The 26,001-nt window shown below is 53.7% G+C and overlaps 1 protein-coding gene across 1 annotated transcript in view; it reads left to right on the top strand.

Moving 5' to 3' along the window:
* The first annotated feature begins 13,829 nt into the window (after positions 1-13,829).
* The window catches only part of NOTCH3 (notch receptor 3), a 32,444-nt gene continuing 20,272 nt past the window's right edge, over positions 13,830-26,001 (top strand). The window contains exons 1-13 of the mRNA XM_080676650.1: positions 13,830-13,961; positions 16,512-16,590; positions 21,122-21,264; positions 21,342-21,680; positions 21,770-21,892; positions 21,984-22,217; positions 22,803-22,958; positions 23,046-23,231; positions 23,849-23,962; positions 24,209-24,322; positions 24,854-25,087; positions 25,189-25,299; positions 25,765-25,957. Of these exons, the coding sequence (XP_080532776.1) occupies positions 13,859-13,961; positions 16,512-16,590; positions 21,122-21,264; positions 21,342-21,680; positions 21,770-21,892; positions 21,984-22,217; positions 22,803-22,958; positions 23,046-23,231; positions 23,849-23,962; positions 24,209-24,322; positions 24,854-25,087; positions 25,189-25,299; positions 25,765-25,957 (2,129 nt within the window). The 5' untranslated portion in view covers positions 13,830-13,858. The remainder of the gene's footprint in view (positions 13,962-16,511; positions 16,591-21,121; positions 21,265-21,341; positions 21,681-21,769; positions 21,893-21,983; positions 22,218-22,802; positions 22,959-23,045; positions 23,232-23,848; positions 23,963-24,208; positions 24,323-24,853; positions 25,088-25,188; positions 25,300-25,764; positions 25,958-26,001) is intronic.

Genomic DNA, 26,001 nt, shown 5'->3' with positions numbered 1-26,001 from the left:
GAAAAAGACATTGGAGGAGAAATACTCAAGAAGGAAATGGAAATGGAAAACGAAATAAGAAAGAAGCCCTAGCCGGTTTGGCTCAATGGATAGTGCGGACTGAAGGGTCCTGTGTTTGATTCTAGTCAAGGACATGCATGCCAGTGCAGGCTCGATCCCCAGCCCTGGTGGGGCGAGAGAGGGAGGCAATCAATCGATGTCTCTCTGTCTTAAAATCAATGGGAAAATATCCTCAAATGAGGATTAACAGAAAGGAAGGAAGGAAGGAAGGAAGGAAGGAAGGAAGGAAGGAAGGAAGGAAGGAAGGAGGGAAGGAGGGAAGGAAGGAAGGAAGGAAGGAAGGAAGGAAGGAAAAAAGGAAGGAAGGAGGAAGGGAGGAGGGAAGGAGGGAGGGAAGGAAGGAAGGAAGGAAGGAAGGAAGGAAGGAAGGAAGGAAGGAAAAAAGGAAGGAAGGAGGAAGGAAGGAGGGAAGGAAGGAAGGAAGGAAGGAAGGAAGGAAGGAAGGAAGGAAGGAAGGAAGGAAGGAAGGATTTGGCTCAGTGGATAGAGCATCAGCCTGCGGAGTGAAGGGTCCCAGGTTCGATTCCGGTCAAGGGCACCTAACTTGGTTGCGGGCACATCCCCAGTAGGAGGTGTGCAAGAGGCGGCTGATCGATGTTTCTCTCTCGTCGATGTTTCTAACTCTCTATCCCTCTTCCTTCCTCTCTGTAAAAAATCAATAAAATATATATTAAAAAAAAAGGAAGGCCGAAACCGGTTTGGCTCAATGGATAGAGCGTCGGCCTGCGGACTGAAAGGTCCCGGGTTCGATTCCGGTCAAGGGCATGTACCTTGGCTGCGGGCACATCCTCAGTGGGAGGTGTGCAGGAGGCAGCTGATCGATGTTTCTCTCTCATCGATGTTTCTAGCTTTCTATACCTCTCCCTTCCTTTCTGTGAAATATCAATAAAATATATTTTTTTTAAAAAAAGGGTAAGTTCTCTGCCCTTGATGCATTTAGAATGAAATATAATAATTAAAAAAAAAAAAAAAAAGGAAGGAGGGAGGAAGGAAGGAAGGAAGGAGGAAGGAAGGCACATAGGTAGATATTAAAGTGGAATGGTAATTTTAATGACAAATGAAAAAAGCCCAGGAAGCTTCCTCTGATTTTTCAAAACCAATTGGGACCCCAGGAACCCCAGGTACAATTGACAGTGGGACAAATTAATTAATTTCTTAGTCTTATATATTTTTATTTGTAATTCTGAGTGTTATCTTAAAATGTTGTTACAAAATAAGCAAACTGCATTATAATCAGATCTATAACCATGTTATTTTAAGTATTTTTTTTGTCATTTAGAGACAGTCATTGCTTTACTCTTACGCATTTGCAAAAATGCTACATCTTCTGACTTATTCTAAAATATTAATTTTGGGCTCTGGCTGGTGTGGCCCAGTTGGTTGAGCATCAGCCCATGCACCAAAGTGTTACTGGTTCAATTCCTGGTCAGGGCACATATCCAGGTTTTTGGTTCAATCCCCGGTCAGGATGCATATGGGAGGCAACCAATCAATGTTTCTGTCTCACATCATTTCTCTCTCTCCCCATCCCTCTTCCTTTGTTTTTTTTTCTAAAATCAATAAAAACATCTTTAAATAAATAAAATATAAATTTCAGAGAATAAATGTTCAGATCATATCTTTAAAATAGATAAAAATTTATAGAGCTCTAAGGAATAACTGGATTCATAAAAATACTGGCAAATAATCAGGATGAACAAAAATTAATTATGGGCCTGAATAAACAGAAGATAATTATTCTTATGACTTTGTTAAAAATATTGCTCATTTTTAAAAACTTGCTTGTTTTCTTAGAACAATTTGGTAAATTGTACCTTGATAAGTAATATTAAAGCATTTATATATTTCCCCCTACTTGATCCCTCCAGAAATTAAAAACTCTTAATGAGTATTATTATTTTAATTACATTGTTTATTTGCATGAATCCAATAGGAATCTGATTTCTTCATAACAGGACACATAAAGCCAGTTTCCAATTGTGGTTTTATTAACCAAGACTTTGACTGGGATGTTTGAGAGAGACATTCCTAAATTCTGGATGTCAGTAAAATGCTTTAAGGAATGGAGACTGACTCTGAAGCCAATTAGAGCTGCTTGGAAAAATAGCCTGTTAACTTGCTTATTTACATGGTTCATGGTAGTCTTTCCAGATAAGGGGTGAAAGTTGTTTTCCTGGGAAGTGGCAAGGAAAGATCCTCAAGACATTTGGGGACCTCAAGAACTTGAGAGCCAGGCTGGTGTGACTCAGTGGTTGAGCGTCGAACTATGAATGGTGTGTGTGTGTGTGTGTGTGTGTGTGTGTGTGTGTGTGTGTGTGTGTGACAGTTGGATTCCCCAGTCGGGGCACATGCCTGAGTTTCGGGCTCTGTCCCCAGTTGGGGGCCATTTGATGATTCCCTCTTGTCTTTGATGTTTCTATCTCTCCCTCTCCTTTCATCTCTGAAATTAATAAAAAATATTTTTTTAAAAAAAGAACTTGAGAAATTTACCCAAATCTATAGGTATTGCAAGAAAGCCTGATGGCAACTATGTGGCTTGGCTTCTTTGCACTGTGAGGAGATCTTGTGAGATTCCAGCAAGGAAGATTTTAAAAGTCTATGTGATAAATTCCTACTCCTACTGTGTTTATGCAAATAATCAGGCCAAATTAAAACTGGACTTAATACAGTAAATGAATTGGTGTTGACTTGGTTCTTTGTTAAAAATTAGGATGATTTTAAGAGAAAAAATGTATTTCAATAGAATCTATAACATACAGTTGTAGATATTAGACTCTAGTTCAGTTAATTTTCTGTAAAAATTTATTTTTCACCTATGAACTACACTGGATCCTGAATTTTTCCAGTTTTCTGAAAAATTTTGTCTACAACCCCCTAACTTCCATGGAAATGGAAGAAAAATTGACAGTGGAGAATTGTAACAGTGGAAAATTATAACCCACTCACTATTCTTTTCCCCCCCCTTTTTTGGTTAACCCTCACCAGAGGATATTTTTCCATTGATTTTTAGAGAATGTGGAAGGGAGGGGGAGAGACAGAGAGAGAGAAATATCAGTGTAAGAGAGACACATCCATTGGTTGCCTGCCTGCAACCAAGGTACATGCCCTTGACCAGAATCAAACCCAGGACCCTTCTTCAGTCTGTGGACTGATGCTCTATCTACTGAGCCAAACTGGTCAGGGCCCACCCACTATTCTTTTGATGTTGTTTCTGTAAATGCTTACTCTAATATGTAGCTTATAAATAAATAACATCTTAGCTCATAAAGAGGGAATATGCTAATTGACCCTTATGCCGTCACAAAGATGGCAGCGCCCACAGCCAATAAGGAGGGCATATGCTAATTGACTGCCCCGCCTTCAAAGATGGCGGCGCCCAGTCCCCTCAGCCCCCTTGGGGCGCCTGCTTCTGGAGTCCCCCAGTCCCCTCAGCCCAGCCGCCCAGGGCCGGCCCGTGACTCAGGTAACCAGGGCTGGCCGAGACTTGCGCTGCTGGCAGTGGCAGTAGCAGAGGTATAATGGGGGCTTCGCCTTCCCCTGATCACTGGCTCACCTCCTGCCCCTGAGGGCTCCCAAACTGTGAGAGGGGGCAGGCCGGGCTGAGGGACGCCCCCCTTCAGTGCATGAATTTTCATGTACCAGGCCTCTAGTGTTTGTATAAGAATCCTAGGAATGAACTTCAGAAGATACAGACTCCAACCTTCAGTCATCCCAGTTCCAGAAGATTTGCTGACCTTCAAACATAGAATCAGGATGAAAAAGAACCAGGATGACCAAGACCAGGATGACACACACTAGACCAGCCGTCGCCAACCTTTCGGACTGCAGACCATCAGTTGGCAACTGCTGCACCAGACCATCATTGACCATTTTTGAGATCCTTATTGGAATGGACTGTACTGGCCTGCACATAGAGATCTTTTCAACCCCCTTCCTTTGATTTCTTTGTTCTGCTTTGCCTCTTCCTCCTCATAAAAACCTCTGTCTGCCCTGAGATGTTGATATGGGCTTTGTGACAAGAGTCCCCCATCTCCTCAGGTGAATGGCACTTGAATAAACCCCTTTCCTTTTTCACCAGTATCTACCTAATGAATCTGGATTTTGTGGTGGCAGGCACTGAACTTGGGTTCCAGTTACAGAAGGGCCCTTGGACCTTAGAAGTGAGGAAGATAAAGGTGGCCCTGCTAGGGGAGGGAAAGAAGGGAAAGGGAAAGATACAGGCATGGTCCTGGGAGGGAGAGCACACTGGGTTCTCTGTCCTAAGGGTTTTAAGGATGGAGATTTTCAGAGAGGTCCCAGGGGGAAGATCTCAATGGAATATTCAGCAGCTTTCCAGGTGTGTCCTTTCAGGGCCTGGGTCTCCACTGATGGATTGGTCAGAGTCAGGGCAGGGGTCATTATTCAATGCAGCTGGTCCTGAGGTCAGCTGTGGTGTCACTTGTCTGGTTTGGCTGCTTTCTGGGCCTGGAGCTGAAATACAACTGAGGCCTCTAGAGAGGAAAGGTCAAGGAGTCCAAACCCAAACCGCAAGAGCAGCAATATGCTAGGGGAAGAAAGGTCACCCTGGGGAGGAGGTCCCACCCTACAATTGTCCTTTGCTAGGCACCCAGGGCTTTCTGCCCTAGTGACCTTCTGTACCTGGCCCATCCTCCTTGCTCTGCTCATGTCTTTCTAACTGCCTATCACACTTTCATTCATAATGTGTTAGGCACTGTTCTCCAGGGGGAATAGTGTGAACAACAACATGCCTCATTCTGGAGTCAACAGAGAAGTATCAGAGCTATTGAGTGTGAGACGGGGTTCAGAAAAGGCTTCCCTCGCTGTGGGGCGCACTTTTCTTGGAGAGTGGGGAGCGATAAATCCCGCGATGGGAGGCTGGAATAAGCTCCGGCTACTGGAGTAACAAGGCTAAGATGAGTCCCTGCTGGGGCAGAGCAAGGGAGGAGGCAGCCAGACCCATGAGTTTGGACTTGATTCTCCAGGAGAGTGAGGTTGGGGGCTTCAGCAGGGGAGGGACATGGCTTGCATTTTGAAAAGCTGGACAGTCCCACGCAAGAGTGCGCGCAAGGCTCGCAGCGTCTGCCCGAGGCAGAGACACGAACTGGGACCCCCCGCCGGGGTGGGAGCAGTGCCCCCTAGGGGCCCAGAGATGAACGGAGGAACCTGGGGCGGGGGTCTGGGCGGGGAGGCTTGCAGCAGGAGCGGGACTGTGTCAAAGGGGCGGTGGGTTTGGCGACAGTTGCCGGAGTGACGGGGGAAGGGCTGATGGTTGAGCAGAACGGGTAGCAGTTGTCTGGGTGACCGGAGGGGCCCCAGCGAAGGCTGACTGGAGGCCTCCGACAGTTGCCGGAGCAACAGTGTCCGCTGACGGTTGCCATGGTAACGAGAAGGCGCAGCCGGCCGCCTCCGCGGCTGCAGGGGAAAAGCAGGGGCGGAGGGAGGAAAGCGATCGCGTGGATTGGGCAGAGTCCTGGACAACGAGCCAGTAGCGGCTTGCGGCTCGGCCGGAGCCCGCCTCTCCAGCTTCAGCCAGTCCTGGCGCGTCTTCTGGCCAAGAGGCTCGGTGGGAGCCGGGATGTGAGGGGCTTGCAGGGCGGCGGTTGGGCTTTGGGCCCTCCCAACCTCGGCCTCTCCGTCTCCCAGCTCGGAGCTCTAGCCTCCAGACCCCCTTCCATCTTGCACTCGTTCATGCTTTCACTCATTCATCTGTTTCTAACCACCCGTTCTAAGCTGCTGGCCCCGCCACAGGGGCGGGTGGGGTGGGGACGGAGCCAGGCGCCGCCGCTCCCAGCCCGGTGTGGTCAGGCCCCAGCTGTTGAAGAACTTGGGGACGGGGGTGGGGGGGGGGGGACTTACCTAGGAGGAGGCGAGGGAAGGCTTCCTGGAGGAGGTGGCTTTGGCGCTGACCCTGCAAGGGTGTGCTCCGTGCCCTGATGATTTAGCACTTCCGTGAGACCACGAGGAAAGTTTGGGATGGGAAGACGTGCAATTGGTCCCGAGCGCGATGGGGGCAAGCAGGAAAGGGTCCCGAACAGATCTGTGTGTCTAAAACATTACTTGGGGGCTGGGCCCCTGGGGCAGGGACCTAGACACATCTAATGGGTTAAAGACAAAGAGAGCCCAGCGGAACGGAAGGCACTGACACTGGGAGAGAGGGTGAAGTCGCCCAGAACAGAGTGGAGAACAAGACTGCAGTCAAGAGCCCGGGTCCCCGTCACCTAAGGGGCAGGCACAGGAGAGAGGCCGCAGAGGAAGGGGGAAGCAGGCGCTGGGTGTCACCGCAGGGGAGGAGGGGAGGAGGGGAGGAGGGGAGGAGGCGAGGAGGGGAGGAGGCGAGGAGGCGAGGAGGGGAGGAGGGGAGGAAGGGCAGGCTCCTGGTGTCGGAAGGCGCTGAGAGACCGAGAGGACTGAGCCATGTAAACCTGAGGGAGGAAACCCTGGAGTGGGAGCTGAGGACAGAGGGCTCGGATGCTCCGAGGGCAGTGAAGCAGGGAGGAACAGGGAGAGAGCGTGGGGACACCCATGGGGAGCCTGGAGGAAACAACCGGCACGTTCAAATAGGGTGTGCTCCAGGGACCATTATATACCCGGCAGGGCCCGGGGAAGCCAATGGGGCGAGAGCCAAAGCCGTCTCCAGGTCTCCCTGACTGGGCAAGAGGAAGAAAGGAGGTTAACAGAACCTAGTGAGAGAGCGGTGTGGACAGGGCCTTTGGTCAAAGGACACAGGCAACTGAGGTGACCTTACAAAGAGGGATGTGGGAGAACTAATATCCCATTCTTCCTCTGGCTTCTTCTGCTGCCTGTACCTCCTGCTGGCCAAACCTGGAAGCCGGAGGACCGTCCGGAGAGGTCAGCCTCTGGGGCACAGCGTGGAGGGTAAAGGGGAAGAATGGAGCCCGTGGGGACGGAGACAGGAGCTTGGAGGCTGGGTGAGGAATGTGAGATGCGTATTCGCTATGAATTTTACTTTTTCACAGAAGAAACCTCAACCTATGGCCAAGGGAGGGGGGAATGAAAAGTCCTGAGAGTGGAGGGGATGTGGGGAGGTGCTCCCCTTCTCTGAAGCAAGAGGGAAGGCGGGGAGGACAAGCGACACACCTGTGGGAAGGAAGATAAGCTTCAGGAGCCAGGGAGGCAAGGGCAGAAAGGTAGAGGACATCAGGTCCTCATGGTTCAGAGAGGAGCAGGAGGAGATGAGGCCCCGAGGGAGGCCATGGCCATGGAAGGTTGGGTGGTCTGAACCCAGGGCCCAGGCGGCCAAGACATCCACTGGCTGTCCCACCCAATGGAGGGTCCTAAGGCAAGGAAGCCACAGCCCGCAGAAGGGGTGGGGAGTGCCCTGCCCTCTTATCGTGCCCAGAGCTACAGAGCCAGGCGGTGCTCCAACGGGTGTGAATTCCCTTCTCCTAACTCTCCTTCCTTCCACATGCAGCTCTCACATCCCCTCCTCCTCCAGGAAGCCCCCAGGCCTCCCGCCCTTCTTCTGACTTGGTCCTGATCTAATGGGGGCTGGATGTGTCTGCGTCCAGACAGGAACACAGCTAAGCTGACGCTGGGCGTGTTTGGGTTCCAGCCCCCCGGGTCCTGCTTTGCTCCAAGATATACGGAGCACATTCCTTTGTCAACTGACAAGTTTTTTCACTTGTTGTGTACCCGGCTCCATGCTAGATGTTGGAAATTCGTCAGTGAGCAAGACAGATGCCCACAGAGCTCAGAACCTCATGTGGAGCCAGGCAGGATCACATGGCAGGGTGGGAGCTGAGATGGAAGCGATGGCGGGAGCCAGAGGAGACGGTGTGTAGCTGTGTAGCTGCAGGAAGGCTCCCTGGGAGAAGAGAGGGCAGGGCTTCCAGGGTGATCTTTTCCAACCCCCAGATCAGCTTCGCTTGGCTAAACCCTCCAGTGGCATCCACTGTGCTTGGGACAGGATCCCAGACCTTTCAGCCCCTTGGGACTTGGGCCCCATCCTTGGCCTCCTCCCCACTTGCTCTCTCTGTACGCAGCACCCTGGCCTCCTCGATGTTCCTCTCATCCACCTGACCTTTCCTCCTCTGGCCTTTGCAATGTTGTTCTCTCTGCCTGGAACACCCTTCCTTTAGCTGTTTGCCTCACTGGCTTTTTCTCCTTCAGGTCTCAGTTCTCATATTCACTCATCAGCAAGAACAGACCTCTCCTCCCCAGCACCAAAATCTCTTCCTCCCTCACGGTTTTTATTTGTTTGCAGTCTTTTTTTAAAAAACAACAACAACAACAACAACAAAACACATTTTTATTGATTTCAGAGAGAGGAAGGGAGAAGGAGAAAGGCATAGAAATATCAATGATGGAAGAGAATCATTGATCGGCTGCCTCCTGCACACCCCCCACTGAGGATTGAGCCTGCAATCCCCTGCAATCCGAGCATGTGCCCTGACCCTGACCTTCTGGTTCATAGGTCAATGCTCAACCACTGAGCACCACCAGCCTGGCTGTTGGCAGTCTTGTTTCTTGTAGAAGAAGCTTGCTCCGTGTTGGTCCTCTCTACCTATATATAATAGGGCCTCGCACCAAGTAGGGACTCAGTCAATGTTTGTTGAATAACTGAAGGAGGAAGAGCTGGAGGGTCAGAGTGAGCTGTCAGATGAATGGAGTCTTCTGGGTATGAGAAGGGAGCGTGTGCAGTGGGCACAGCCTGTGCAAAGATGAGAAAGGCTGGGAGATGGGAAAGTGAAGCTGGGAAGGTGGGAAGGGTGTTGCCCTGGGCAGTGGGGAGCCTTGGAGGGTTTGAGCAGGAGAGGAAGGCAGTGGTCAGGAGACCTGGCTGGGTCTGCAGCCCACAGCCCCTGGGTCCAGCCATCCCACTCTTGCCAAGGACCCACCCTCACTACTGCTGGGTCTGGCACAGCTCACTGCCTGGGCAGCAAGGCCTGGCCCCAGCTTAGCTTCCATGCAGAGGGCAGGACGTGGTACCAGCAGAGAAGCCAAGGGCATGTTCTCAGGTTCCTGGTCAGCAGGCCTGAGCCCAGCAGCTGTGTATTGGTCTGGCCCCAGGTCCCCAATCCCTGGGGACTGACTCATTGAGGAGAAATGCAGTCCCCAGCCAAGGAAGCCAGCAGGGCCAGGGGGAGGGTTCAAGCATCCCCTACCCCCACCATTTGGGAACTGTGTGGCTGCCCCCTGCAAGGCCGTGGGAATGGTCTCTTTAACTGTCCTGTCCCCCAGGGATCAGGACACCTTGGGGCTGGTCCTGCCATGTGGCTGGAGGACAGCAGAAGGACCCTGAAGCCAGGACCCCACTTTCTCCTTGCTGAGTGGGTTCCTTTGAAGACATGGGGCCTTCAGAAAGGGATTGGCACATAGTAGAAGCTCTGTAAATGTGTCTTCCTTTTGTCCCCACTCTCCTCATGCTATCCTTAGCCTATATTTTCATCATTACTGCTCCCTCTCCTCTCTGTTTGCCACAGACCAGGGGCTGCTGTATCAGCAGAGTAGTAGACTCTGGACTTCCTGCCTAGCAAAATGTGTGTCTTGTCCATGGGTTGATCCTTGAGATGGAGAGCTCAGCATCTCATAGAATATTCATTCCAGCAGAAAACCCTTTCTCAGATGGGTCAGGGGAGGAGTTAGCCCCCCTTTCTTAAAGCCCCTACCTTTGCCCCAGGTTCTTTTCTGGACCCCAGACCCCAAAAATGGTACTGAAGAGAGTGGTCTAGGCCCCCGTGGTGGCCCTTCTGGGCTGGGCATCTCAACTCCTTCAGCCACTTCCTAAGTCAACAAAACCTCCCATGTCACCCCTTCTGTGCCCACCCCATGCTGGATGATGCCTGGCCCCTGGGGAGCTCCTAGTCTAGGGAGGGGACAGAGCAGGACACATCCCCTTGTGGGCAAGACTGAGCTGGAGGGCAGGAGGGCCCCGGTAAAGCCCGGGGTGGCGGAGGAGCTGGGTCTGAGGGCAGGGGGTGGAGGGGTGGGGAGCAGGGATTCCTAGAGCTGGAACCTTGAAGAATGAACAGGAGTTCACCAGGTACATGAATGAGGGGAGGGGATTCACGCTAGAAAGAGGGACCAGAATAGGCAAAGGGGTGGCATGTGTGGGAAATAGTAGAGCATGCCTTATATAACCAGAGGAAAACGCATTTTCAAAGAGAACACATTTCCTGTGAGTTCCTGCTTAGAAAGGAAGCAAAAGGGTCCCTGTCCAACTGGGATCCCAGGCAGAGGGCAAAGGCCAGGAGAGTACAAGTCCTGCTGGGTGGGGGTGAAGTTTGGCTCAGTCTGATGATAAGCGGGGCAGGACGGGCCAGAGGTCAGGCCCCCATCCACAGGGTGCGGGACTTGGGTTTTCTCCTGGGGTAATAGGCATGGGGAGGACTCAAGCTGGGCCTGGCCCACGGGCCTGTTGACTCAGCACACTCCTTGTGAGTCATACTGTGCCCCTTCTTGTGTAACTTTAGTCTTTTTCTTTTCCCAATCCCTCACTTTCCATGTGGCCTGGAGTCACTCAGACTTGGGTTCCAATCTCAGCTCTTCCTCTAGAAGCCTCCAGCAAGTCACCGTAAGATGGCATATAGCCCCCTCATGTAATGGGGTTGTGGGTCATCTCTGATGCCAGGCTCTGGTCAGTCATTCAACTTTCACCCTTGGCTTTTCATGCTTCTCCTTTCTGTCCAATGGTACTTCTCTGCCTTCTTCACATCTTCCTCTTCCTGTATTTAAAAACCACCCAAGTTATTAGTGGATGAATGAATAAGCAATACGTGGTGCAGCCATTTAGTGTGATATTACTCAGCTATAAGAGGGACGGAAGCACTGACACACACTACAATGTGAAGGAACCTTGATGAAAACATCATGCTGAGTGAAAGAAGCCAGACACAAAGGCCACATGGTATATGATTCCATTATATGAAATGTCCAGAACAGGCAACTTCACAGGGACAGAAAGCAGATGAGTAGTTGCCAGAGGCTGGGGGAGGAGAAATGGGGAGCAACTGCCAATAGATATGGGGTCTCCTTTAGGGGTGATGAAAATGTTTTAGAACAAGATAGAGGTGATGGATGCATTGAATGCCACTGAACTCTACACTTTAAAAAGGAAACTGGTGTTGACTGGCCTGGTTCACCGGGACGTCACGGTTTAATTCCCAGTCAGGGCACATGCCCAGGTTGTGGGCATCATCCCCAGTGGGGGGCGTGCAGGGGGCAGTCAATCAATGATTCTCTCATCATTATTGTTTCTCTCTCTCTCTCTCTCTCTCTCTCTCTCTCTCTCTCTCTCTCTCTTTCTTCCTTTCTGAAATTAATAAAGATATATTTGAAAAAAATTAATAAAAAGACAAGTGGTTAATTTTATGTTATGTAAATTTTGCTTCAATTAAAAAACAAATCACCAGAGGAAATTATTAACAACTGCCAAAAACAGTGAATGAAAGTTTGATGGGCACCAGGATATTCACACAGTCTCAAAGTATCTCCCCATCTGATATTGACATTTATTTATTATGGGGAAGGGGATAGGAAGAAAATGGTACTTTACAATAGGGAAATTTGGCCAACTTCACTCAAGTGATCAAAGTTGAACCCCAGAAATGCTGGGAACTCATGTCAGGTGCCTCCTGATACGATGCACCGATGCACTGGGAAGGATCAGCCATGCTGTCAGACACACAACCTGAACCTGGTCAAGGGGAACCAGAAGGCCTAGTGAATCTGTGAAACAACTGACCTCGACTCTTCAGAAATGTCAACGTTGTGCAAGACAGAAAGGCTGAGGAACCAATTCAGATTAAAGGACAACAAGAAACAACCTGGCTAGTGTGGCTCTGGTTGAATGTTGACCTATGAACCAGGAGGTCACTGTTGGATTTCCGGTCAGGGCATATGCCTGGGTTGCGGGCTGGATCCCCAGTAGGAGGTGTGCAGGGGACAGCTGATCAGTGATTCTCGCATCATTGATGTTTCTATCTCTTTTCCTCTCTCTTCCTCTCTAAAATCAGTAAAACGAAAAAGAGAAGAAAAGAAACATAACAATTAAATACGACACATCATCAGAGATTAGATCCTGGACCAGCAAAGAAACATGCTACAGAGATATTGTTGGGGCAACAGAAAACTTTGGATATGGACTGAGGGGGAAACTGTACTGTGTTTAGATAAGAGAGTGCCCTTGTTCTTAGGGAGTATATATGTAATTATAAAGCAAATGTGGCAAAGTGTGGGTAAGTATGGACCAAGGGCATATGGAAATTGTATTATTGTGCATTTAAAAGTATTTTAAAAGAAAAAGTTTTAGCTCTGGCTCAATTGGTTGAATATGGTCCCATGCACCAAGAGGTCACCGGTTTGATTTGGGACACATGCCCAGGTGGTGGGCTTGATCCCCAGCAGGGGATGTGCAGGAGGTGGCTGGTGAATGTTTCTCTCTCATCTTTCTCTCTCTCCCTTCCTTTCTTTCTCTCTCAAATTAAATTTTTAAAAAAGAAAAGAAAAAGTCTTAAAATTGCTCAAAGACCTCAGGGGTGCCCATGTCAGGACTCCTGTATGCTCAGCCCCAATGTTCAGCTGCCTTCTGCATGGTCCTCATCACCCTCAACCCATTCTTCCTCCCTGCAGCCTCATCACTAAGCCAGATTACAGGGGGCCAGCCTGACCTCTTTCTCCCGCTCATGGCCAGCCCCACCCCTGGCCTGCCCATTCTCCTTCAGGACTCTGCCCCTTCTCTGGATGTAGGGCTGTCCTTCTGCTGGGATGTCATTCCTTCAGTTCATGCAGGCTGAGCCCCATTGGATCCTTCTCTGGGAAGTCCTCTCTGGAGGTAAAAGGTGCACCCGGCCTCTGGAACAAAGCCAGACAGAGAGCTGGGCTTTATACCTATCTGCTGAATGAATGAATGAAGAAATAGGGAGCCCACCCTCCAGGCAGAACCCTCACCAGCCCTTCTTTGAGCCCTCCCCAGACCCTGCCCCTTCCTCTGACCAGCCCTGAGTCCCCAGTGCTGGGGGCATCTGTGTCTGGCTCTTTCTTCCGCAGAATGACAGCTCCTCCAGGGCTGGGCCGGTGGGGTGGCCTTTCAGGGGTCCCCTTTCTCACCATGGAGACATTTTGGAAAAGTCAGTTGATCCAGTTGAGTGGCAGAGCTGTGTGGAGTATGGGGTGGGACTGGAGTCACCTCTGGGGTTCACACGGGGCTGTGAAGAGGAAGGGGTGTTAGGAGTATGTGCATCTTGCCGTTATTCATGCAACTCCTCTTAGCTTGTGTTTGAGGTCGGAGGCTGCAAACGGCCCCAGGCTCAAGGCTTGGCTGGGCCTGAGTTTCAGGTTTTCCAAAGTTTGAGATTTAAAGTCCCCGTGAAGTTCGGTGCATGTGTCTGCATTTGTGCGTGGTGGCTGTGTGCTCCTGAGCCTCGCAGACCTGCCTCGTCTCAGTTTCGGGGTATCTGGGGGGTCTGTGTTTGTGTCCGGGCCCTATGTGTCTCTGGCTCTGGGTGTGTTGGGAGCAGAGGTAATCACCAGACTGGGTGTGTCTGCCATTGCGAGTTGGTTGGTCCCGCATCTCCCCGCGTGGCCGGCCTGAGTTTCTGAGGGTCCGCGGGTCCCACGCTGTGTGGATGGGTGGAGGGTGGGCAGGGACCCTGGGAGGCCGGGCGAGGGGCGGGGAGCGCGGGGCTGGCCCCTGGGCGGAGCGAACCGCCAGGGCTGGGGGCGGGGCGGCCCCACAGCCTCACTTCGGCGAAGTTGGCGGCGCTGAGGCTGGCCCGGGACGCGCCCGGAGCCGAGGGAAGGAGGGAGGAGGGAGGAGGGAGGGTCGCGGCGGGCCGCCATGGGGCCGGGGACCCGGGTCCGCCGCCGCGGCCTGATGTCGCCGCTGCCGTCCGTGCGGGCACCGCTCCTATTGCTGCTGCTAGCGGGACCCGGGGCTGCAGGTGAGGGGTCGGGACCTGAGGGTGGAACGAATGGGGGGAGGAAGGGAGGAGAGCGGAGTGCAAGGACCCCCAAGTCTGGTGCTGGTGGGGGGACCCTGGAAGCCAAGGACCAGAGCAGGGGCACGGGCAGGAGCAGGGGCAGGGGCGCTGGAGCCCGGACTGCGTGCCAGCCCCGGGGGACAGGGGGGCGAGGAACACAGGGGCCCAGGAGCGATCAGGGCTGGGGATGTAGAGACCCAGAAGTCCGGGACTGGGAGCTCGAGATGCGGGGACCAAGGGACTCAAAATTGGGGGGGGGTACCCAGAATCTGGGGCTCCCTCTCCACCCACGCCCATCCAGAGTCCTGGGAAGGTCACGACTGGAGCTCAAGTGCCCCCAGGGCGGGGACCCCTCGTACAAAAGCCCCACCCCACCCCCACCCCCACCCCCAACTCTCAGACCCGCGGGGCGGGGGTCGGAGGGCGGGGAGGGGGCGCGAAGTTCTCGCAGCTCCGAACTCGGAGGAAACTTCCCAGGCTGGAGCGCAGCAAAACCCGGAGCAGGAGCTGCCGCGGGAGCCGGAGCCGCTGCGGCACCCGCGCCCCTTCCCCGGCCCCGGCCCCGCTCCCTCCCCCACCCGTCCGGATCCGGCGGCCCGGCCCGGTCCCCGCCCTGGGAAGGGAGGTGGGGGGGGGGGTGCGAGCCCACGTGCTCCTCTTCGATTTCTGTGCCCGGACCTTGCAGCCCGAGCCCCTCCCCAGCGGGCCTGGGGCCCCCCGCCCCTCCCCCTCCACATTTTCCCCTCCCTCGCTTGGGACAATGGCCGCGGCGTCTAGACACCCCCTCCCCCCGGCCGGCCTCGCGCTTTATTTGCCAGACAAAGCGGGATGGGCGGCGGGGCCGAGCGGGGGCTGTGGGGGCGCATCCCCCCCAAGGGAGGCCTGGCGGGCGGAGGAGGGACGCGGGCCCAGCAGCCCTGGCTGAGGGTCCTGGGACGCCTCCGCAGGGCTGGGTTCTGGGAGGGGTGGAAGTGCATGAGGGCCTCCCAAGCCCATACATCACCTCCCCCCCCATCGTGCCCCCGCCCGCACCGGGCAGGACCGGGCAAGAGCTGCCGCCCCCGCAAGGCCAGTGGGCACCCACATGGTCTGTCACACACTCGCAGGCACACACAGCCCTGGGTTACACATATCGAGATGTAGATGTGCACACACACAGTACACCCCCAGACACCCCCATTCCCCCAGCTCACACAAGACATAGCCAGGCACACACAGCTCATACACTGATGTGCGCATATAATCACACGTGTTCATACAAAGTGTGCACACCGGCCCAAGGCCTTGCACATGCTGTCTTCACCCACTCAGACACATACAGACACAGATCCAAGGGCATGCCCAGCTCACACGTGCAGATGGGCACATCCAACCTATACACAGCCACATGTACACACACAGACACCCAAATACACAACAGATCCAGCCTGCACACATATGGCACACACATCTGTACACCCATGCACATCACGTACACATGCGTGGCTCACAGATCCCACAGCTGAGAGAGGCCCTCAGGCTGGGTCTCATGGCCCCCAGTGTGAGTTCACAAACACGCATCGGCCTCTATGGGGTGATAGTGTCCTGTCCCTGCTTGTCCCCTCCTCAGGAGACATATGCCATATTGGCCCATGCTCATGTCCCGCTTAACTTCTGTCTCTACGGTGTCTCCTTTTCTATCTCTCTGTCTCTATACTTCTCTGTCTCCTCTCTCTGTGCTGCCTGCTCCTAGTTTCCTTTTTTATATCTGTCTCTGTTTTTCTCTATCTCCCTCCATCTTTCTATCTCTCAGTGACACACACATGAACACACTGGCCCCACACCTGCCAGCACACACAATTCTCCACTAGCTCACACCCAGCCATGCCCCAGACCCGTCTGGCAGGACAGTTAGACTGTGCCACACCCCAGAGGGGCAGCCCTCAGGGTTGGGGATGCTGGACAGGGTAGTACATGTCTGGGGCCAGCTGCCCCTCCCTTCAACACACACCCTGCAACACCCAATGCTGGCTGCGCCTGGGGTACATGCCCTGGCCTCTCTCCCCAGAGCCACTGCTCAGGGCTGCACAGCTGGAGAAGGCGCCCAACATCACTGGAAGAGAGCGAGCCATGGCCCAGGACTCCCTGCTGCTGCCCCCTCCATTACCCCAGGATCTGGGCACACAGCCTCAGACCTCCCTTTAACACTCTGCACCCTCACTTCCTGCCTCTGCACCCCCCATTTTGGCCACTTCCTGAGCCCCCACATCTGGCACAAGTCAGCATCTCCTCTTGTCCGCCCCTGTCTTGTGGTTCCCAGGGCTCAAGCTGGCAGGGACAGCTGCGGCCCCAACAGCTGGGGCCAGGGTGGGGAGCCGTGGGAACCTTAGATGGAGGGGCTCCCTGCACCCTCAGAGACACCCCCAGCTCTGTGCAGCTGTTGCCTGGAAAAGGGAAGGAGGGGGGCTGTCACTCTGAGCTGGGGTTCCTGGGCACCTGTCTGACCTGCCCACCTCTGTTCGCCCCACACAGCTCCCCCTTGCCTGGATGGAAGCCCGTGTTCAAATGGAGGTCGCTGCACCCAGCTGTCCTCCCGGGAGGCTGCCTGCCTGTGAGTGCCTGGCTCAGAGCCATTAGTGGGCCCTGTGTGGGGAGGCAGTCTGTCTTGCCCTCCTGCTTCTGTGTCCACCATGAATGCCTCTACTACTTCCTACATGTGTGGCTTGGGCAACTTCTTGATTCTCCTGGAATCAGCAGGGTTAAAAGCAGGAGCTCTGACATCTGCTTGGCCTGGCTTCAAATCCCACATCATGTTGCAGACTGGCTGGGACTTCAACTCTCTCTCTCTCTTTCTTTTTTTAAATATGTTTATTGATTTTAGAGAGAAAGGGAGAGAGAGACAGAGAGAGAGAGAGAGAAACACTGACGTGAGACAGAGACATGGATTGGTTGCCTCCCACATGTACCTGGATGGGGAATCAAACCTGCAACCTGGGCATGTGCCCTGACCAGGAATTGTACTGGCAACCTTACACCTTTCGGTGCAAAGATGGTACTCAACCAACTGAGCAACACTGGCCAGGGCTGCGACTTAACTCTAAGTCTCAGTGTCCTATTCTGGAAAATGAGCCCAGTAATCCCCAACCTCACAGAATTCTCAGCTGCCTGAGGTCATATGTAAAGCCCCTAATGGAGGTAGTTATAATTTAATCAACAGATCTTCAGGGACCAATAGCAGTGGCTTGGAAGGGTACATCTGCACCCTCCCCTATCTCAAGATTTCAAGGTGGGGGCACCGGAGGCCTGTAATACAGCCCAGCTCTGCCACTTTATTGCTGTGTGACCTTTGGATTAGTCATTTCCCCTCTCTGAACCTCACTGCATATGTGAAATAGGGGCTTGTGACCAGGAAGGAGCCCAAGAGTTTGGGAAAGGCAGAGGGCTGGGGGGGGGGGGGGGGGGAGTAGGGAAGAGGCTGGGAGAGAGCTGAGCAGAGGCAAACAGCTCAGTTTAAATTCTGGGCTCTGGGTTACCTTGTGCAAGATCTTTGAGCTTGCGGAGCCTCAGTTGCTGCATCTGCAAATTGGGGCAATAACAGTTCCTTATTTGAGTTGATTGTACAGGTTTAAATAAATTCTTCATACATTGAACTCAGCATACTGCTTGGGATACAGCAAGTGCTCAATAAATAGGGCTTATTTTTATTGTTTAAGAGTTTTATTAACAGGTGCTTACAGTTTGTTGACTTTTTAAAAAAGTTGTAAACTTTTACTTACAAATTAAAAATGAGGATCTTAAAAATCACAACTTGAACAGATATGTAACAATTAAAAAACTTTCATAGGTGAATTGAGAAAAACTAGGCTTAAAAAAAACTCACCTAAAAAAACACACCCGTGTTTGTCATTACCAAAAAGAGAAATCATTAGGTAAAAAATGTATATCTGGTCATTGGGCAAAAAGCCAGCACTGAAGGTCTTCAGCTCCAATATTATGTTCATTTCTTAATGCTGGAATTTCATATTCACTTCTTCTTGTTGGATGGCTAAACCAGGTAGTAGAGATGGGAAGCCGGTATTTACTCAGCCCCACCTGTTCAGCCTCTGGAGCAACGAATTCTCAGCCTCTCAGCCAGTAGATCCGCTGCTTTTGTCTCTGCCATCTCGTGGCTTAGGGTTTTCTGGGCATCTGCATCGGTAATTGAAGCTGCAGCATTGCAGTGGTAAGGGTACCACGGTTGCTGTGGCTGCTGACCTTGGGTATCACCTCCTTGATTTCCTTGTCTTCTTCACTGCTGTCCTCTCTAGGCTGTCTTTAGTGAGGAGGGCCAGTAGGGGTTATTATCCTATATAATAAAGAGATAATATGCTAATTAGACCGAACAGCAGGACGACCTTCATGCTGACCACCTTCCAGATGAAGCTGGGGCTGCAAGGGCCCGAGAGGCTGCGAGGGGCTGCGAGGGCCGAGCCCCTTGCACGAATTTCGAGCACCGGGCCTCTAGTTATAAATAATAACAGCAGAGACACAGGAAGTAGGTGCCATAAGGGGGAACCTCTCAAGATTATGGGGAAATGCTTGGTTCCTTTTGTAATATTGTCCTTAGTAAGAGCAGTTCATCCAGTAGCCATTAACTAATTGATTTATTCATTTATTCAACAACATGTGACTTCAGACCCAGGAGAGCCGCTTTCAAGTTATACACACACTTTGAATGGAGACCACTTGAGCTCATCTGGGTGGGATGCTTAGCCTAACTGAGCGGGCTTTTCGGGTTGGGAGTCCGCAAAGGAGAAAATAGGGAAAAGTGGGGCCCCGATCTGAAGCCACTCACCTGGAGGTGGAGCCGCAGGGCCGGGCGCCTGCGCAGTACAGCTCCGCGCCTGGAATACTGCCGACAGGTGAATGCGCCCGCGGCTGCCCCGCCCCTCGACAGGTGAATCACCGGCGCGCGTGGCCGCCCGGAGCCCGGATTCCCCGGAGTGGAGCGGACTCAGTCCCCAGAGCTGGGCTGTGGGAACCACTGCCCACGCACCCCCCAATCTCCTTACACATCCCAAATACTCGTGTGCTTTCAGGACGGCCCCTCCGACAGTGGACTCTCAAGTCTTGCCCCCAAAGTAGGCTTCTAAGCCCTTGTCTCCGTCTCCCAGTCCTCGCCTCCCATGCTCCCCGCCCCCCCCCCAAGTCAGCTCTCCCCTCCGTCTCCCCCGAAACCCAGGCCGTGGGGCGGGGCACGGGCGGAGGCTGGAACCGGCCCGACCGGTCGGCAGGGGCGCGGGGCACAGATCGTGGGAACCCGCCGGGGGCGCCGGGAGAGGGCCGCGGGGCCGCGCCCTGCCTGGCGGTGGGACCCCGCAGTTCGGGGCGCCCCGTGCAGCGCGCCCCCTCCTGGCGCGCAGTGGTGGTGGCTATCCTGGCCCTGCGGGCCTTTGAGGAGGGGGCTGGGAGCTGGTTTATCCCCTCAGGACACCACCTGCGCCCCTGTCCGGCCATGTCCCGACCTGTTTCGCTGGGGGCCGGGGTGGGGGGATCTTGTGGATGATGCTGAGGACTGAGTCAGCTGCTTGAGTTTAGCCCTAAGCGCCTGGAACAAGCCAGAGGGAGGGACCAGCAGGAGAGTGGGCAGCGTCGGGGGTGGGGTCTGGGTCCTCGAGCCTCTCCAGGCCCCTCCCTCTGACCACGCAGGAAATTTCCAGTCTTAAGACCACCCATTTCCCAGGTCTCGTATTTCCCTCACACTCCGTCCCGCTTGCTTTGGTGGGCTTGGGGAGGGGACTGCGGGCTAAAGGACACCCCCCTTAACCCCGCGCCAAAGAGGCATCAATATTAGTGTCTACCTCGCTCCCACCAGTGGAAAGAAGGGATGTATGTGTTCCCAGAAAAGGAGTAGATGTTTTGTGGGGTCCTCTGTCTATCCATGTGAAAGTTGCCCCTCTCTATGGGTTGGTGTCTGAGTATTGCCAGGCAATATGTGGAGTTGGTATGTTTGTGTATGTTCCTGGATCTGTCTGTGTGTGCTGGGTGCTTGTCTTCTGGAGTCTGAGACTAGTTCTCTCTGCCTGGAGCACTCTTCCCCACACATCCCATGGCCTCCTCCCTTTCTTCAGTCCATGAAAAGATATTTGCCTCCCACCCCCATTCCTCTATGCCCCTTATTTTGTGTCTTAGTTTCCATCTCCTGTAGTTGCTGTGACAAATGACCCAAAATGGGGGTGTTTAAAACAACAGACATTTACTCTCACAGTTCTGGAGGCCAGAAGTCTGAAACCAAGGTGTTGGCAGCCACTGTTCTCCAATGGCCTGAGGGGAGAGTCCTTCCTTCCTGCCTCTGCCACCTTCTGGTAGCTCCAGGCTTTCCTTGGCTTGTGGGTGCAACACTCCACTCCAGTCTCTGACTCTGCAGGGCCTTCTCCTCTTTCTCCCAAATCTCCCTCTGCCTTTCTCTTAAAAGAACATTATCATCGAATTTAGGGCCCACCTGGAAAATGCAGGATGATCTAATCTCTTTTTTTAAAAAAACTATTAAAGAATTTTTTTTTTTTTAATTTCAGAGAGATAGAAACATCAATGATGAGAGAAAAATCATTGATCAGTTGCCTCCTGCATGCTCCCCACTGGAAATCGAGCCCTCAACCCGGGCCTGTGCCCTGACCCAGAATTGAACCGTGACCTCCTGTTTCACAGGTCGAAGCTCAACCACTGAGCCACACCAGCTGGGCGAATGATCTCATCTTGCTATGTCATTTAGTTACATCTGCAAAGACTCTTTCCAAATAATGTCAGACACAGGTTCTGGGACGTGGACATTTCTTTCCTAGGGCCACCACTCTATACTATGCCATGCCCTTCATGGCCATCATGGCCCCCACCACCCCCTGCCAGCATGCTGTATACTAACTTGTGATTTGTATATCTTCTCTTCCCCCAAGCTAGCTGTGAGCACCAAGAGGGTGGGAACACTTTTATTGTGTTTGCTGCTGTATTCCAATTGCTAAGAACAAAGTAGGTACTTAGTGGATGTTTGTTGCGTGAATGAATGAGTGTGTGTATTTATTGATCAGTTTGCCCATGTATTTCTTGCCTGTCTTGTGTGTATGTCTGTGTATCTCCTGCCCCTACTGAGCTGTCTCTGCCTACAGGTGCCCACCAGGCTGGGTGGGTGAGCGGTGCCAGCTGGAAGATCCCTGCCATTCGGGCCCCTGTGCTGGTCGTGGTGTCTGCCAGAGCTCGGTGGTAGCAGGCACTGCCCGGTTCTCCTGCCGCTGTCCCCGTGGGTTCAGAGGTAAGGGATGATCTGGAAGGGACCCCGAGGTAGTAAGGGTTTGGTCCACCTAACTCACCCTCTTTTGCTCCCTCCAGGCCCTGACTGCTCCCTGCCAGACCCCTGCCTCAGCAGCCCCTGTGCCCATGGGGCCCGCTGCTCAGTGGGGCCTGATGGCCGTTACATCTGTTCCTGCCCACCTGGCTACCAGGGCCGCAGCTGTCGAAGTGACGTGGATGAGTGCCGGGCGGGAGGTCCCTGCCATCACGGTGGCACATGCCTCAACACACCTGGCTCTTTCCGCTGCCAGTGCCCAGCTGGCTACCTGGGGCCACTGTGTGAGACCCCTGCAGTGCCCTGTGCGCCTTCACCGTGCCGTAACGGAGGCACCTGTAGACAGAATGGCGATCTCACCTATGATTGTGCCTGCCTTCCTGGTGAGGAAGCTGCTCTTGGGGGAGGCAGCAGGGGTGGGAAAACCGCACGCTAGCCTACAGTCAATACTCGCCTCCTCTTCCCATGCTAGGGTTTGAGGGCCAGAACTGTGAAGTGAATGTGGATGACTGTCCAGGGAACCGGTGCCTAAATGGGGGGACATGTGTAGATGGCGTCAACACCTACAATTGCCAGTGCCCTCCAGAGTGGACAGGTGGGCACTGGGGCTGAAGGGAGCTGGGTGGCAGACCTTGGGTGGGGATGCACAGTCCAGGTGACTGGACTGGTGCATCTGTGTGCCACAGGCCAGTTCTGCACAGAGGACGTGGATGAGTGTCAGCTGCAGCCCAATGCTTGCCACAATGGGGGCACCTGCTTTAACACACTGGGTGGCCACAGCTGTGTGTGCGTCAATGGCTGGACCGGTGAGAGCTGTAGTCAGAATATTGATGACTGTGCCACGGCCGTGTGCTTCCATGGGGCCACCTGCCATGACCGCGTGGCCTCCTTCTACTGTGCCTGCCCCATGGGCAAGACTGGTGAGTGGCTGTTTCCCATGAAGGCAGCAAGGGAGTCATTGATGGTTCTTGAATGGGGGCAAGGATGGCATCTGACTTGAGTGTTAGAATGATTACGCTGGAGGCCAGATATGGGGAGGAGGGTAAGCCTGGGAGAGGCCTGGGAGGAGGGGTTGTGTATGGTACAGGACAGATGCCATGGACATAGAGAGATATACTGTAAGCAAGAAAGAGAGGAGACCTTTGCAAGTATCAAAAGTCAGAGAAGGTGTTTGGAAGGGGGATTTGAAAATGGAGGGAAGGGCATGTCAGGCAGAGGGTGCTACAGAAGCAAAGGCTTGAGATAGGACCCTTTCATGTTTCCAACTTATTTTCAAATGATTCAGAAAAAAGGACAGATAAGTCTTACAATAGCTGAATCTAGGTGGTGGGTGTATAAATCAACCTCTGTATGTTTAAAATTTTTCATAATAAACAATTAGGAAAAAATAGCTACTAAATATGCTACAGGTTAATAAGAACAAAACGTAAAACACTATTTGGGTCTGTGGGACCTTTGGACAGAGCCGGAGGGTCTGCCCTTGACCTCTGCCTGTCCCTTTCCAGGGCTTCTGTGTCACCTGGACGATGCCTGTGTCAGCAATCCCTGCCATGAGGATGCTATCTGCGACACAAACCCGGTGAACGGCCGGGCCATCTGCACTTGTCCACCGGGCTTCACCGGTGGCGCGTGTGACCAGGATGTGGACGAGTGCTCTATTGGTGAGGGGGTCACTGTCTGAGTTGGAAGGAGGGGACAGCTTGCTCCTCAGCGGGCCATACCCACACTAGATGTGCCTATTTCTGCAGGCGCCAACCCATGTGAGCACCTGGGCAAGTGTGTGAACACACAGGGCTCATTCCTGTGCCAGTGTGGCCGAGGCTATACGGGCCCGCGCTGTGAGTCTGACGTCAATGAGTGCCTATCCGGGCCGTGCCGCAACCAGGCCACATGCCTGGACCGCATAGGCCAGTTCACCTGCATCTGCATGGCAGGTGCGTGGTGGACGGGGTAGAGGCTAGGCCTAAGGCTGGGTTCAGGCAAGAGAAGCCTGCAGGAAGGGATGGGGTGGAACTGGGTTCCCAATGGGACCCGGAGAAAGTGAAGCCTGGGATGAGGTGGAGGTGGGGCCAGAGTAGAACCTTGTGAGAAGCTGGGGGCGTGGTCAGATGGAACCAATAGAATCTCCTGCTGAGAATGGAGTCTGGACCTAAGGACCCAGTGTGGGGCATGAACGATATGGGGGCAGGGGCTGGAGTGAGGTTTAGGTGGAGCCTGCAGACTGTCTTGCTGGGGTGTGCACAAGGCGATGTTGGGCCTTGGGCCTGGGAGCTGGGGACAGGGCATGTCTGTGGACTGGAGAGGGAAGAGGGTGGTCTAAAGGCAAGGTCCATATGGAGTCCCATAAGCCTTGGACTAGTTGGGACCACAGCTTGGTGAAGGTCCAGCCTGAGGACAAAAATTGAATGTAGGGTTGCACTGGGGGGAAGGCCAATGCTTAGGGGAACTGATTTGGGAAGGGGAGTACCTACCCGTTGCCCTCTCTTCAGGCCAGAGGGAAACTCCTACAACCCTAATATCCCTCTCTCCTCTCCCCCCCCTCCCCCGCCAGGCTTCACAGGCACCTACTGCGAGGTGGATATGGACGAGTGTCAGAGCAGCCCGTGTGTCAATGGCGGGGTCTGCAAGGACAGAGTCAATGGCTTCAGCTGCACCTGTCCCTCTGGTGAGGATCTTGGGGCCAGGGAGCCTGATAAAGCAGGTCCCTGCAGGGGCAAAGCTCCAGGATGGGAGCCTATGGGAGCCATGTTAGCAGAAAACTATTGCAATAGAAACCACGTCATGAAAAAAATTTGAAATGAATTTAAAACTAAGTAAATGGGCTTCCCATCCATACAAGGCAGAACTGGCGAGGGGTGACTGTTCTGACCCTGTCTGGGCCTCTGCTCACCCCACTCACTCCCCACCTCAGGCTTCAGCGGGGCCCTGTGCCAGTTGGATGTCGATGAGTGCGCGAGCACGCCCTGCAGGAATGGAGCCAAGTGCGTGGACCAACCTGACGGCTACGAGTGCCGCTGCGCAGAGGGTGAGGGCGGGCCAATTACAGGCCGGCGGGGATTTGGAGGCTGGGCTAGTGGGGGTGAGGGCCAATAACAGCCTTAGAAAGGGCTTTGGGGCAGGACTGCATCAAGTCAGAGCCAATGACAGCCAGGGGGCGGAGCCAAAAGCTTCTGGTGGGATACTGGGCGCAGATAACTAACTGTGAGGCTTGACCAACACTATCCCTAGGCACCTCCCACGTGTCCCCATTTGCAGTTGAGGGAGAGGCAGAACTGGGCTGATAGTGTAAGAACTGGAAACGGGGTCACAACTGGGGGTGGGATTTAACCGTGGAAGGGTCTTGGTCGGGGGCGAATTTTGTAGCTTGTAGCTGGATGCAGTGGAGGCCAACTAGGGACAGGGTCGGAATTGCTCCCGCTTTCTGCTGTCTCTATGGGCCTGAGGCAGAGCTGAGCCAGGATTGATTGGGGGCCTGAGGCAGAGCTGAGCCAGGATTGATTGGGGGCATGGCTGTGACCTTGGAAAGTGGGCGGAGCCTGACCCTCTGGCCCTGCAGGCTTTGAGGGCACACTGTGTGAACTCAACGTGGATGACTGCTCTCCTGACCCGTGCCATCACGGGCGCTGCGTGGACGGCATCGCCAGCTTCTCCTGTGCCTGTGCCCCGGGCTACACTGGCACACGCTGTGAGAGCCAGGTGAACGAGTGCCGCAGCCAGCCCTGCCGCCACGGGGGCAAATGCCTAGATCTGGTGGACAAATACCTCTGCCGCTGCCCTCCTGGCACCACAGGTGGGACCGAGGGCTGGGCTGGGGCAGCAACAGTACATCCGGAGGGTTTCAAGAGTTCGGGAATGGAGAGGACCTACCCCTGTCTTGTTCTCCTTTTGCAGGTGTGAACTGTGAGGTGAACATCGATGATTGTGCCAGCAACCCCTGCACTTTTGGAATTTGCCGGGACGGTATCAATCGCTATGACTGTGTCTGCCAGCCTGGCTTCACAGGTGGGCAAGCGGCTGCCATGGAAAGGGGGGTCTTAGAGGGTGAGGGTGAAATCACCCATCTTTCTTGGCCAGGTTTTGCCCCTCTTTGCTCTGGCTTGTCCAGTGAGATTGTCCACATCTTATGGTCTCTCTGTCTGTCACAAAGTTGTCCCCATATTGGTTCAAGTTTATCCTGGAACATAGATAAGGGTGTTCTGTTGGGAGGGGGGTATTTCTGAGTGGGGCCGATGCAATTTCCAGTGAAAATGAAAATGACTTCATGTAGGTTTGGGGATGAAGATGATCTGGGGCAGGGCAGCTCTGGGTTGAGGAGGTGGCTGTTTTGGTTTGCAGAAGAGCTGATGTGTTAGGAGACTGAGCATGTCCCTGCTCCAGGGTGTGGCTGTGCTCAGTGGGGCCAGGCTGACCCTCTCTGTTGGCCGGGTTGTCCTTGTCTGTGGATGAGGTTGCCTGTGTGATCCCCAGGGCCTCTTTGCAACATGGAGATCAACGAGTGTGCGTCCAGCCCCTGCGGGGAGGGAGGCTCCTGTGTGGATGGGGAAGATGGCTTCCACTGCCTCTGCCCACCTGGCTCCCTGCCTCCACTGTGCCTCCCCCCCAGCCACCCCTGTGCCCAGGAGCCATGCAATCACGGTGTCTGCCATGACGCGCCAGGAGGGTGAGGCCTTTTCCCATCTCATGACCCGACTCCCCCCGCCCCCC

This window comes from Plecotus auritus (assembly GCF_963455305.1).
Source record: "Plecotus auritus genome assembly, chromosome: 6".
NCBI classification, from domain to species: domain Eukaryota; kingdom Metazoa; phylum Chordata; class Mammalia; order Chiroptera; family Vespertilionidae; genus Plecotus; species Plecotus auritus.
This window is presented reverse-complemented; position numbering and strand designations above follow the sequence as displayed.